Consider the following 14,178-nt stretch of genomic DNA (forward strand, 5'->3'; position numbering starts at 1 on the left):
AATTGGAGTTATGGATGATTGTGAGCTACCATGTGGGGCGCTGGGAACCAAAACCAGGTTCTCTGCAAGTGAGCAAGGGCTCTCAATTGCTGAGTAACCTCCAGCCCCTCTGCCTTTACCCTTTAAATGCTGGCATTATAGGTGTGCACCACTTCATCTAGCATCTTGGGTTTTGATGTTTTTAGAATATTTTATTGGCACATATTAACTCTACATGATAATGGGTTTCTCTATGACATTTTCAAACATACATGTACATGATGCATTTTGATTATATTTACCTCCTCCGCCCTCTCCTACCCCTCCCACTTGCTAGCCCCAGCCTTGCATGCCTGTGGAGGCCATAGGTTTACATCAGGATGGCCACCTCTGTCAGTACCGCTCACTGCATCTGGAGCTCGCTGTTCCAGCTTAGTGTTAGGCTTCCTGGCCAGCAAGCTCCCTGCAGAGTTGCAGGCACACACCACCATACCCAGATTTTTTACATGGGTGCTGGGTATCCACACTCAGGACCTCACGCTTGCACAGCAAAGGCCTTGGCAACCAAGCCATCTCCCCAGCCCCTGGTTTTGGTTATAAGGATGGGGTCTCATGTAACCCAGGCTGGCTGTGGCTTTTCACCTTCTCCGACTGGGACTGCAGCTGTGAGCCACATAGCTGGCTCTGTTTCTATTTCCTTCTGAAAGGAATTACTGTACCATCTTCTACAGCAGCTGTGCTGTTTTATTCTACCCACAGCACAAAAGGACCCGGTGTCTCTTCTGTGCCTGTGAGCAGTCACCCTAGCATGGGGCGGCCTTTCCCTCATCTGTCTTCACCGTGGGCCTTTATGTGACACCTTAGCGGCATGATGACAGTGCTGGAGGTCACAATGGGGGCACAGCGAGTGTAAGCAAGGCCAGCCTGTCCCTTCCCAAGCTTTCCATTCCAGTCGTTCCCACTCCAGCACCCAGTGTGAGGTGGACCCTGGGTGCAGAGAAGGACTTGTCCTGACACGTTGCCTGAGGTGGGTAAAAGAACAAGGCAGGGTGCTCTCCTCTCCTCTACAGGCATTGAGGCAGGATTCAGAAGAGAGAGTATGGGGCTGGCCTAGGGAGGGAGCTTCGGGCAGAGGGAGCAGGTGATAGAAGCATAGACGTCTGAAAGAAGGAGACAGGTCCTGGTTGTCAGCCACGTACTGAGATGCAGGCTGGGAGTGCAGGTGGGTGAGGGGCTTTCGTGCAGGACACAGACATGGGGAGATGAGAAGAGTGGATTCCATGTTTGCAGAGACCCTTGGCAAGGTCCTGGAAGTGAAAAGGATCACACTTTTTTAAAGGAAGGGAAGAAACGGCTGAGGACAAGAGAAGAGTCTTGCAGCTAGTGAGGATGTGGCTGGTTGTAGCCAAGGCGAACTGGAAGCGAACTTGTAGGAAGGGCCCTGTCTGTGCAGAGTTAGCTCACCGCGCTCTCCCCATGTCTATAACTAGGGTGAGAGGATGTAGCCCTGACCTGGGTGGGCGTTCACTGGACAGGAAGAAGGCAGAGCATGGGTGCAGCTGGGTGGGAGGGAGGGTGAGTGTTGCTGGGGCTCTTACAAGGGGGCTTGCAGAGCCTCCCCTGGGGAGTGGACTGAGCTGAGGACTCTGTTCCTGTGTTCTGGCTCATTTATAGCTGTCCCAGAGACAGGTTCTGCAAGGACACATGTCATAATGCTGTCTCCATCTTTATCTGAGAGTGCTCGTTGTGCTGATGAATACCAGCCTGCTGGCTGGGTGCTTACCCAGCTACAGCTTCAGGATTTCACCGGGGTGCTGTGGCATCATTGGGCTCAAAGGCCAGAGCTACACAGTTCTTGCAGACGGTGTCATTAGTATTGCTGAGTGCGCTGAGGTGTGAGTGACTGGCTGAGGTAGGCCTCATTTCTGCTTTCAGCTTGTCTCTACTGTTCAGTGTCTCCTGACTCTGACCTCGGAGCTGGCCTCGGTCCCTCTGGGATGAGCAGTGACAGCCTGCTGCAGCTCTGGCTCTTCACAGACACAGAAGCAGGACCAGCCTGGTCTCAAAGGAGCAGCAGGTTCAAGTTCAGCAGCACTGGGTTGAAGCTTGCTTCCAGAACTTTCCATCACTGACTTGGAACAAGCCATTTAGACTTGAGTGCACCCCCTAAGTGCCCTTGTGCATGGCGTGGGGACCTTCCCACTAGCCTGCATTGGTAATAGCCATGCACACAAGCTCAGTGCACAGCACCAGCAGTCAGAGGCCCAGGACAAACGTCCAGAATACTGAACAAATACCTTTGATAGGCCCCTGGTACTGTGAAGAGCAAAGATGGCCATTGTCCAGGAGGGTGACCCACCAGTGTGTGGGCCCGCAGCAGAGGTATTGGAGCAGGTGGTGTGTGGCATATTATATGGGGGTTGTTTAGCCCAAGGAGGGCTTGGCACACAATGGGGTGGCTTTAGAGGGGGGCAGAAGGCCCTTTAAGAGGTAATAGGTGTGTGTTGCCATCCTGTGGGTAGAAGTTTCCCTTGGGGTCTTTTGTAGTTAAAGAGGATGGAGGCGAAAAGCATTCACCATCTGCAGAGCCTGAAGATTGGTCTTTAAGGAGGCGAGCTCAGAGCAGCAGAGGGATGCCAGGGTAGAGGGGGATGGAGGATCTGAGAGTCCTACTCGTCACCACGGTTCTGAAGGGTGGAATATGTTAGAGATGCTTTGGGCTGCAGATAACAGACACTCCGGGGCGCATAATGGTGCTGTTGCTCCACTGGGTAGCCTAGCCTGGAGGTGAGCATTCCCTTCCTCTTGCTGTTGGTTTTTACCTCAGGCTTGTTGCTTCATGACTGCAAACCTGTACCCATTGCTCCTACACAGCTGTGTCCTGAGAATGCTCTCTCTGTCTCTTCTCTGTTTTTAGAGTGGATGATTTTTCTGAGACTCGCCATCAGATAGCCATCATCCTGCCTCTTATCTAGAACTGACTCAGGACTACCTAGGTACCCTGACAGGGGAAGCAAGAGCTTCATAGCTGCTAGAGGGAAGGGTGCTGACATCTGGGAACTCCCCTTGTTCTCTGATAGACTTGGGACTCAACACAGGACGTGATGGGATGGCCTCTGGCTAGGCCGCCAGCACATGCCCCAGGCAGTTGGCATGACTCCCATTCTGCCTGCAGGAAGATAGAGACGTGATAAGGCTTGCCCCTAGCTGACTGCAGTGGAGGGTGAGCCCTCTGACCGAACTCAGGACTGTGTGGATCGTGGAACCCAGTGAGGACTGAGCCTCAGTTTCCCTCTCCAGAAACAGGAGTGATGCTAATGGAGGGACCGTATAGCAACCTGAGCATCACCTTCACGGTGACAAGGGCCAAGTCCCGTGACTCCGGCAATGATTTGTTCCTGTTCTAGTGAATACATCACAGCAATGGTGTTCTTTCTGCTTGGCAGAACACTATTGTTTTTACCCCATACATGAGTTCTGTTCGTGTCAAACACTGCTTGGATTTCCAGTGCATGATGGCAAATGGCCCTGGGGTTGATAGAATTTTATTTTATTTCTATGATCAAAATTGAGTTCTATTCTGATGTAAAGGATTTGTTAGGGGTGTCAAGGGGATGCGGGTGTCCTATTTCATGTCGTGGGGGTGGGGAGCTACCTCAGGTGTCTGTTGCTGCCCTCGTGTCTCACTGGCACTTCCGTTCCCTGTGGAATTCTCAATCCTTGTGTTTTGGAGCTGGAAGGGCTTGCCTGGTGGGACTAGGTCTGTATGCAGGTGCCCAGGGAGTACAGTAGGGCCTTTGCTGTGCCTATGCCGTGAGGGCACAGCTGGACTGGTTTTGTCCTGCCAGAACATAGTCTTGAGGCTGACCGCAGCCAGCCTCGCCCTTACCACTGTCTGAAGCTCACCTCTGAATCATCCCATCTCATGGGAGTCTCCAGAAACTGACCTGGCTTTTCTCCATCCTTTCTAAACAGTGGCCTGAGCCTGTCACCTCCCCTGCTCTCTTATTTGTCCCATGTTGTCACAGGCTAACCGAGCGTTCTGCTGTCCCCACCACACTCCAGCCACGCAGAGTCCTCATGGGACTCAGTGTCTAGGCTGTGCCCTGGAACGCTCACTTTCCTCCCTGCAGTTCGCAAGGCTTGCGGGGGTGTTTCTCAGGGCTTTGCTCCTAAGTTTCCATACCAGAAAGGCCAGGGTCTGTGGAAAGAGGATTGCTGCTAAGAGGGTCCCGGGATAATAGGATACTACCTTGTGCAGCAGATGGACTTTGCAGAGTGGACTCAGTGGAAGATCTTGAAATAAGGAATTGTCCTGAGTTTTCTGGGCAACCCAGTGTCACCAGTGTCCTTAGAGGAGGACTAGGAGGGTGTGGGCCAGAGGAAAGGCAATGTTGTATTGGCAGTATGGATCCCATGGGAAGGTTCTAATCCCTGAGTGAGATGCCACTAGGTGCTGGCACAGCCCTGGAGTCTCCTACCCAGTCCACACTACTCACGGTCAGCACTGTTGGCTCCACAGTGGCTCGGTGCCTGGACACCAGTGCTGATGAGAGGACACAGGCCTGACAAGGGAGGGGTGCTGCATGGCTGTCAGGGCGGAGGCTGTGGGTAGGACAGTGATGGGCACCCCAGCCCTTGTCTCAGGGGATCTCCTGTACCTTCCCAGAAGGCTCATATAACCCACACTCCCTTTTCCGTTTTCTATTACCCTGTGCCGTCAGGAGTATCTCCAGGGACAGACCCTGCCACACCCTTCTCTGGCTATGCCTGGCTTAGACCTTGTGCAGGCACGGTTCTCCAGGCTCATGTCCGGATGAAAGGGCAGCGCCCATTCCTATCCACCAGTCTGTGTAGGACATGAGGCAGCCAACAGTCATCTCCTCCCAAGAGTTGCTCCTCCTTCTAGAAGCTTAGCCAGTGGCTTGCCTGCAGCAGCCGGTGCTGTCTGAGTGTTTTCTGTTCACGTACAGCTCTCAGTGCGGCTCTACCCATCCCCCTTCTAGGCAAAGAAACAGGCACAGGGATGATGCTCATTCAGGACCACACACCTACTGAACGTTATCAGCTTCAATAGTCTGGCTTTGGAGCCAGCACCTGTCACCTCCCGCATATACAAGCTTGTGTATGACCAGGGACCAGGGTGGGCGTCAGACCTAGGTTAACTTAAGTCCATACAAGCCTCAGATAGCAGAGTGCTGGGGCAGACCCTCAAGACTGGGATTCTGCAAAGCCACAGGTTCTGGAGAAGATGTCTGTTTTCCTGATCCTCCGAGACTCATGGCCTCATGCATCCCTTCCTACCTTGAGGAAGGCTATCCTGTGAGTATCCACAATACTCACAGGGTCGTAGCTGGGCCCTTCCCCAACCCGCTGTGCTGCTCAGGGATAAAGGAACAGCGCAGGAGAAAGAGAGCCAATGCACCCACCTTGGCCAGATACACTTGCCTGATGTTGGCGGGTTTTTCCTGCATGAGCTTTACCACATGCGAACAGAACCAGTCAGCAGTGGACCACATTTGTTGGACCTATCCTGTGATACTTTCTAAAGCTTCATGTGGCACCGTGCTTGGGTCTTTGTAAAGCAGGCAGATGCCTGCTTTGTCCTCGTGTTCAGACAATGGGGCCGAGTTCCCGTGACATTAAGTGACTTCCCTGTCCCGTCCTCTTTGACACCTCTGCCTAAGTGGGTGCTGGATTAAATGAGGCACTGGAGTGAAGGCAAAGGCCCTTCCTGGTGGTTGGGGACAGAACACACTGTAACTGTTAGCCGAGTTACCTTGGAGGATAAGACAGCTCATTGTTGGGGCTGGAGACATAGTTCAGTGGTTAAGAGCACTGGCCGCTCTTTCAGAGAACCTGGTTCAATTCCCAGGACACATATGGCTGCATTCTATGTCTGTAACTCCAGTTCCAGGGGACCTGACGCCCTCATACAGATACATGTGGGCAAAACACCAGTGCACAAAAAATAAAAATAAATCATTAAAAAAAAGACAGCTAGTAGTGACCTTTTCCCTCCATGCTGCCTGAAGGTCATGTCCTCTGCTTTCTACCATAGGTGTTTAGTGTTGTTTTTTCTTGGGTCCCTTACGTTTTCAGGAGTCTTCCTTGATGGGGGCTATTTTATCTCTCTGGGCTAGGTTTGAACTATCCTAGCCCCTTCTCTTTTCCCCATAAAGTTACAGTGTGTTCTGTCCCCAACCACCAGGAAGGGCCTTTGCCTTCACTCCAGTGCCTCATTTAATCCAGCACCCACTTAGGCAGAGGTGCCAAAGAAGACGGGACAGGGAAGTCACTTAACGTCACGGGAACTCAGCCCCATTGTCTGAACACGAGGACAAAGCATGCCTGAGGTTCTTCTATCTCCTGCCCTAAGAGTCCCTGTGGCTCAACTCCGAAGCTTGTGTTCCTACCCAAGTGTTCACCCTCCCAGCTCCTCAGAGACACAACTTTCTCCAAAAGGCCCCCAACTCTCTGGTTCCCAGTCTGGGCCTGTAGTCTCTGTGGCCATGCGACTCACGACTCCCTCCTTCTGCTCTAGTCCTGCTGACCCATTCCACCTCATTGTGGTCCCCTCCTGAGCAGGGTAATGTCCAGGCATCTCTACAGCCCACATCAGTGTGGGGACTTCCTGGGTTGCTGCGTCTAGGCATCTCCACAGCCCACATCAGTGTGGGGACGTCCTGGGTTGCTGTGTCTAGGCGTCTCCACAGCCCACATTGGCGTGGGGACGTCCTGGGTTGCTGTGTCTAGGAGTCTCCACAGCCCACATTGGCGTGGGGACGTCCTGGGTTGCTGTGTCTAGGCATCTCCACAGCCCACATTGGCATGGGGACGTCCTGGGTTGCTGTGCCTAGGCATCTCCACAGCCCACATTGGCGTGGGGACGTCCTGGGTTGCTGTGTCCAGGCATCTCCACAGCCCCACATCAGCGTGGGGACGTCCTGGGTTGCTGTGTCTACGCATCTCCACAGCCCCACATTGGCGTGGGGACGTCCTGGGTTGCTGTGTCTAGGCATCTCCACAGCCCACATTGGCGTGGGGACGTCCTGGGTTGCTGTGCCTAGGCATCTCCATAGCCCACATTGGCGTGGGGACGTCCTGGGTTGCTGTGTCCAGGCATCTCCACAGCCCCACATCAGTGTGGGGACGTCCTGGGTTGCTGTGTCTACGCATCTCCACAGCCCCACATTGGCGTGGGGACGTCCTGGGTTGCTGTGTCTACGCATCTCCACAGCCCCACATTGGCGTGGGGACGTCCTGGGTTGCTGTGTCCAGGCATCTCCACAGCCCCACATCAGCGTGGGGACGTCCTGGGTTGCTGTGTCTACGCATCTCCACAGCCCACATTGGCGTGGGGACGTCCTGGGTTGCTGTGCCCGAGTGTGCAGAATGGGGTGGAAGGCAGCAGTGTGGCCTAGCAGAACAGTGGTGTTAGAGACCCCTGAGAGGTGGGAAGCTCCCTAGGGAGTCCCTCTGGGTCAACTGGGTTCAAATGGCAGTGGAGCCAAGCTGAAACAAAGCCCTAGTAAGTATGTGGGCTGAGCCCTGGACCAAGAAGCCTCCTTGGGCTAGAGCCCCAAAATGTGCCGATTATGTACATCAGCCTCACCTGTGAACACACGTGGGGATGCTAGTGCCAAGGGGCCTGCGGGGGTAGTGCCTTGCCTTGCACTACTTTGTTGGTTAGGAGCCTGTGTTTTTAAGGGCTTAGGAGGTTTCTGTGGTTTGCCGCCCTTCCCCACATAGCGCTTGGCTTCCTCCAGGTTTATGTGCCTACCCCTCTCCTTATAGGTGAACCTGGTACTGGGGGACGGCCGGTCCCTGGGCCTCACAATCCGAGGTGGAGCTGAGTATGGCCTTGGCATTTACATCACTGGCGTGGACCCAGGCTCAGAAGCAGAAATCAGTGGGCTCAAGGTAAGGGGACAATGGGCCATGGGCTGCATGTTGGGGATGTGGTTGGGAAAGGTCAAAGTAGGTGGTGGCCCAGCTGAGAACTGGATTAGCTGGGGAGCCCCTGCTGGCTGCTGGGCCTGTAGTGTGCAGCTTTGAGTAGCAGAAGGGCAGCCTCCTACACAGCCATAGGCAATCGGTCAGTCCAGCTCTTTTGAGGCTGCTGTTTTGTAAACATTGTTGATGCCCCTGATGGCCCTGACCCCAGGGCTCATTCTGACACAACAGAGAGGAAGAGGAAGAGAAGAAGCTAGCCGTGAGCTGGTCTGTGGTTGTAGGAAGCAACAGGGCTACCGTCCAATCCAGACTAGCAGTTAGCGAAATTGCATAATTATCTCATGTTCTAAACAGAGCTGTGTGCCTAGCACTTGAGAGTCATGCCGCATGTATCATTTTACACTACCTGGTGGAGTGAGGTGGTGTCCCCAGGTTCTCCCATATATAAAGAGTTCCCACCAACTGGTCTAAGGTGGGTCTCGAAACAAAGCTTGTTCCCAGTGAGTCTTGACTAAATCCCAAAGGCCAGGGTGTAAAGTTCAGAGCTGAGAACCCTACGAGGGATAACGAGCACCTCGTCAGAGAGCCAGAGACTCTGCATGCCAGGACACCGGCCCAGATCACTGAGACACATGACAGCCCATGTTTGAGCAGTCATCGGTGCTGGGCCCACAGTGATGTGTGCTGATAGTGGGCCCGGGTGTGGCATTTGAAAGAGGCAGATGATGAGACAAGCTGAGGTTTGGGACGCGGTGCTGAACGGCTTCATAGTGGGAGCACAGGTGACTAGATGAGTACCTAGCCCCAGCGCAAGGCTGGAGACTTGGTCAGGAGAGGTGTGTGCCACGAAGGATCCGGCATGTGCATGTGAGTGTGTGCATGTATATGCATGCATGCATGGCTGCATCTCGGGATCCACAGGGCCCTAAACCCCAGCATGGCAGACAGACTATCGCAGGGAGGTGAGGAAAAAATCGGCTTTTGGGAAATGTGGAGCATTTGGAACGTACTCTGGGCTCTACAGGGAAGGGCAGTTCCATGTCCCGGCTCCACTCCAGTCCTTCAGGGCTGTGTGACCTTGGAGCCTCCTCCACCTGCCTCAGCCTCCCTGTCCCTGCGAAGGATCAGACTTGTTGGAAAGATTTTAAAAAAAATAAATTGCATCATTAGTTATTGTAGTAAACATGGGTGTAGACTGTGCGTCTCTCCAAAACTCACATATAAATCTTCACCGTTCAGTGTGGGGCCAAGCGTTAGAGCCTTTGGAAAGTGACTGGTCCGTGAGGGTGGAACCCTCATCTGTGGTGCCATTGACCAAGCAAGAGGGTCCTCACCAGGCACAGAATCCATTGACACTTTAGTGTTGAGCTGTCCAACTCCAGAACTGTCAGCATAACCTGTACATGAGCTGTGTTGGCTGAGGGACTTGGTTGCAGCACCTGGCAATATTATATTATAGAGAAGGAATTCCAGGGTTCCACCCTCTGCAGGGTTAATAGGCAGCTAAAGTTTGCTGCAGGGGGGGGGGGGTTCTTCAGTGATGCAGCTGCTGTCTAATTTGCACATGCAAATAAATCCTAACTCCTGAAATGAAACTCATTGGGACACACACACACACACACACACACATACTCATGGGACGGGGCAGCAGATAGCACTGACTCTGACCTCCAGGAGTTACATCCTATTGGGAAGATGGGCAACAAAATACTCTGTTCCTTTGGTTAGGAAGAAGGCAAAGGAGACACCTTGTGTGAAACTTTCCTATTGCCTGAGTTTTTCAGGTGCTTGCAAACTGCCCACCTTCAGTTAAGTTCTGTGCTGTCCTCGGCAGGGAGGCGCTTGGTGGGGCTGCCACCTTCCTCTCCCCTCACAGGCCCCTTGCCTGTGCTGACACCTGCCCACGCTCATTGGGCATCCAGCACTGATTAATTCTGTTTATTGCATTGCACTTTCCATGGAATTAGGCATATTGAAATGGAATAAAGGGCCTGCTTGTGTGGGTGGTAGAGCCAGAACAGGCTTTATTTGTAAATAGCGCTCTGTGCTGCGGTGCAGCGCCGCCTTCCACGGGACTTTCAGCTGCTCAGCCCACTTAGTTCCAGGGCCCAGTGTGAGCCCAGAGAGGGGGCAGGACGCTCAGGCCCTGAGTGGAAAAACACTTGGGAGGCCAGTCATACCCCCAGCATTTAACCCGGGCGCTCTACCTTCCCAGCAGGGACAGCCCTGCCTCCTGGTCTTTTTGCACTGTGCTTCCATACCCAGCCAATCTCCAGTCCTTCCAAAGAGTGAACCGCTAAGCGTCTTTTGTTCCCTTAGGGACAGCCTATATTGAATGGCATTCAGAAGCAATCGTAATAGCACTTACCATCCATTAACGGGTTATTATGAGTGAGACATGGTGCTAACATTTAGATACATCTGCTTGTATTAAATCCTTTCCATAGCCCTGTGCGGTGGGGTTGGGGGCTTTCACAGCACAGTTTAAGAGATGAGCAACTGAGACTCCAAGAAGTGCAGTAACTTGCCCAGGGTCACACAGGGACCCAGCACTGGCCCTTCTGGCCCTTGTAGTTACATCCTTTGTTCTACCGTTGTTCTGTTGACGCTCTCCCAGGTTGACCCACCTCCATGGCCTCTGCTGAGTCTGCCCAGGCTGAGAGCCCGCTGCTGTCTTAGATAGGATCCTTGGAACAGGACCTTTGCTTCTGGGAATGCCCCACTAGTGGGGCAACTGCTCTGCCACACGTGGCTTTGGAGCAGGCCTTCCACACATCTGGAGAAGAAATGGTACCTCAGTGACAGGGGATGGTCTGTGCTTTGCAGGTCTGTTAGGGAGCCTGGGCTGTGTGCTACCTTCATGGGCTGGACTGACCCCTCTACAGACTAGCTTTTCTAGTCCTGCCTACCTGGTCTCTCTGCTTCCTAAGAGCAACCCCTTGTGCTGGGGACCTACTAGGTGGCGGGAACTCTGCTTACATCATCCACTCAGATCTTCACACAGCTCCGCAAGGGCTGTGGAATACCGGTCCTATGCATGTCAGGAGCATGCATGTCTGACGTGTCCCAGCTTCTGGTCATGTGAGGCGGAGCCTAGGGTGTACTTCTCCCTGACGCCCAGGAAATGAAGGAAGGACTGTGGCCAGGACAGGACCCGACCAAGCTCTGATCTTGAGCCCTGTGTCCCTTGTGTCCCAGCTTGAACACAGCAGTGTTGGCATGTTGATGACGTGTGACAAACTGCCCAAACAAAGCAATTTAGGAAAGGGCTTATTTTAGTTCACAGATTGGGGGTAAAGCCAATCAGTCATCGTGGGCAGGAGTGTAAGACAGCCAGTCACATTGTATCCACAGGCAAGATGCAGACTGGGACATTAGCCCGTGGAGTGACAGCATGCACATTTAGAGTGAACCCTCAATTAGACTTTCTGGAAATACCTTCTCGACACCCGGGGTATGTTTTCATGGAATTTAAGTCTAGTCAAGTTAACAAGATTCATCAACCATCATAATAAACTTACTGCCCACATAGGATGCAAACTGCACAGCCTGCCCTTGCTCCTCGGTGCTGATTGCTTGTGCTAAAGCAGGCTGCCTGGCCCTGCCGCTCAGTGCGGGTGCCCCGGGAGTGTTCCAGGGTAGAAGACAAGTGGCTGAGGTCTGTCATGCTCACGTCTCGGCCTCCAACTTCACTCAGAGGCCAGAAAAGGGGGAGTCCTGGAGCAGAGGAGCCTGACAACCCCATGGATGCTCTCTGTTCCCTCTGGATGAGAGAAGACTGTCATTATTACCAGATGGTGATGTTAAATGAAGGTCCTTCAGATGGGCTTTCTGCCACTTGCCCCTGGGGACCCAAACTTGGCCAGATATTAAGAGAGAAATAGCAGAGGACAGCAGGGTGCCTTAGAAACAGTCTCTAAATGATCATAATGAAAATAATACACATATTATCTTCACATTTATATAACTCCTGAAGAACATACTGTGATGGATTCCTTGGCAGTGCTGAGGAATTTATCTGATTTTATGGCAGTCATAAGTAAGATGACAGAAATAATCATCTAATGTTTATATAATTCTCGGAGTCTTAAGAGCATTTTGCAAATGGTGTTCTCTCTTTCCACAACTTAAAATGAACGAACCAATTTCTTGAATGACACAAACTATTCACACCTAGGAAAAGAAAAATAGATCATCTGTGTGCCCAAGTTATGTCAAAGAAAAGAAGTTTGTAGTTCTTAAGCATCCCAAAAGAAAATGCAAGCCGAGACACTTTCACAGATAAAACTGCCAAGAGGTTCAAGAAGTACAGTGTAGTCTCCTCCTGAAAACAGACGAGGTCGTAATCCCAGGTCATTTTGTGAAGCCAGCACGATATACTACTATGACCAAGCAAACTCCATACCAGGAAAAAACATGACAGAGCATAGTCCTTCATGGATGTAGGTCCTAACACCCCCAGGAGAGCATCATCAAATCCAGGAAGAACAAAGGGACTGGAGGGATGCCTCAGACCGCGTAAGTGTGAGGACAGGAGCTGGAATACCCAGCACACACATAAATGTCAGAAATGCCACAGGTGTGGTGGCCACCTGTAATCTCAGAACTCTGGAGGCAGAGACAGAGGCTCCCAGAGCAAGCTGGCCATGCTGGACTACTTAAATCTGTATGCTGTAGGTTCAAGTCAAAGATCCCACCAGAATAGTTAAGATAGAGAGAAATCACATGACACTTAGTGTCCTCTGCTGTCCACATGCATGAGCATACATGTGCATCTGCGCACGCGCGCGCGCGCGCACACACACACACACACACACACACACCTGAGCAAACTGGGATTGAAGGAAACAAATAAAGGAAGGATATATTTTTTAAAAACTATGCAGGGACTAGAGAGATGGCTCAGTGGTGAGGAACACTTACTGCAAGAGACCCATGTCACAGCTTCCTGTAACTCCAGTTCCAGGGGACCTGATGCCTTCTTCTGGCCCTCACATGTCACTACCACTAATGCTTACATACTCCCCCCCCCCACATAATTAAAAACAACATTTTAAAATAATACATACAGCAAAGATGAATCCTGAAGCCTCATTCACATGTTGGAAAACTAAATGCCTTTGCCTGAAATTAAAGAGCAACAGAAGGTGAACAGAGGCTTCCATTGAATCTCGTGCTGGTGCACAACCTTCCTAATGCTGCAACCCTTTGATACCATTCCTCATGTTGTGGTGACCCCAAACATAACATTTGATACCATTCCTCATGTTGTGATGACCCCCAAACATAACATTTGATACTATTCCTCATTTTGTGATGACCCCAAACATAACATTTGATACCATTCCTCATGTTGTGGTGACCACCAAACATAACATTTGATATCATTCCTCATGTTGTGCTGACCCCAAACATAACATTTGATACCATTCCTCATGTTGTGGTGACCCCCAAACATAACATTTGATACCATTCCTCATGTTGTGCTGACCCCAAACATAACATTTGATACCATTCCTCATGTTGTGGTGACCCCCAAACATAACATTATTTCGTTGCTACTTCGTAATGGTAATTTTGCTACTGTTGTGAGTCATAATGTAAATATTGGATATGGAGGTGCTCTTAGGTGACCCCCAAAGGGGTCGCACCACACACAGGTTGAACACCACTGAGCTGCAGGAATGCTCAAGGTAAAACATGAATGACCTTAGGTAGGGAAAGTGTGGGGCTGGACAAAGACCTCCAGCCAGGCCGGACCTCCTAATGTTCCCACAACCTCCCAAGCATTGCCAACAGGAGAGCAATGTGGAGCAGAAGCAGAACCTGGGTGGGGGGAGGGAGGAGGGGACAGTGGCTCATCTCAGCTTCACTCTGTAACTGCAGCTATAAGTTCTTTCTCCTCCTCAAGAATGTGGATTGGGACTTCTGAAACCATGTCATTTCCAAGAAATGTTAAGCTAGTCTGAGCTCGCAGGGGCCAGGATTACAGATTTACAGGAGGAAATGGGGGAAACCCTGTGCTGCAGGACTCGTCAGCTCACAGAGAGAGGGTGAGAGGGGCGGTTCAGAACCACACAGAACTCACGAGGCTTGCATTATGCTCTGAACACACAGTGCCTGAGCCATGCTCAAGAGAGGCTGGAGGTGCTGGAGGCAGAGACGCCCCATACAACACACACACATTCACACACACGCACACACACACACACACACGCATGCACGCGTGCACGCACACACATG

General features: G+C 51.9%; 1 protein-coding gene across 9 annotated transcripts in view; it reads left to right on the forward strand.

Annotated features, from left to right (window-relative positions):
- Whrn (whirlin) overlaps positions 1–14,178 on the forward strand; it is a 93,652-nt gene that overhangs the window by 37,638 nt on the left and 41,836 nt on the right. For 8 of the 9 annotated variants that reach the window (XM_041632386.1, XM_041632387.1, XM_041632388.1 and 5 more), the window contains exon 3: positions 7,777–7,902. The exons of the other annotated variant lie outside the window; for it this stretch is intronic. In XM_041632386.1, coding sequence (XP_041488320.1) covers positions 7,777–7,902 — 126 coding nt within the window. The remainder of the gene's footprint in view (positions 1–7,776; positions 7,903–14,178) is intronic. 9 annotated transcript variants of the gene reach the window in all.

The sequence above is a fragment of the Microtus oregoni genome, unplaced genomic scaffold, assembly GCF_018167655.1.
Source record: "Microtus oregoni isolate MIOR12 unplaced genomic scaffold, Mior012 000041F_ref0000270, whole genome shotgun sequence".
Classification (NCBI taxonomy): Eukaryota; Metazoa; Chordata; class Mammalia; order Rodentia; family Cricetidae; genus Microtus; species Microtus oregoni.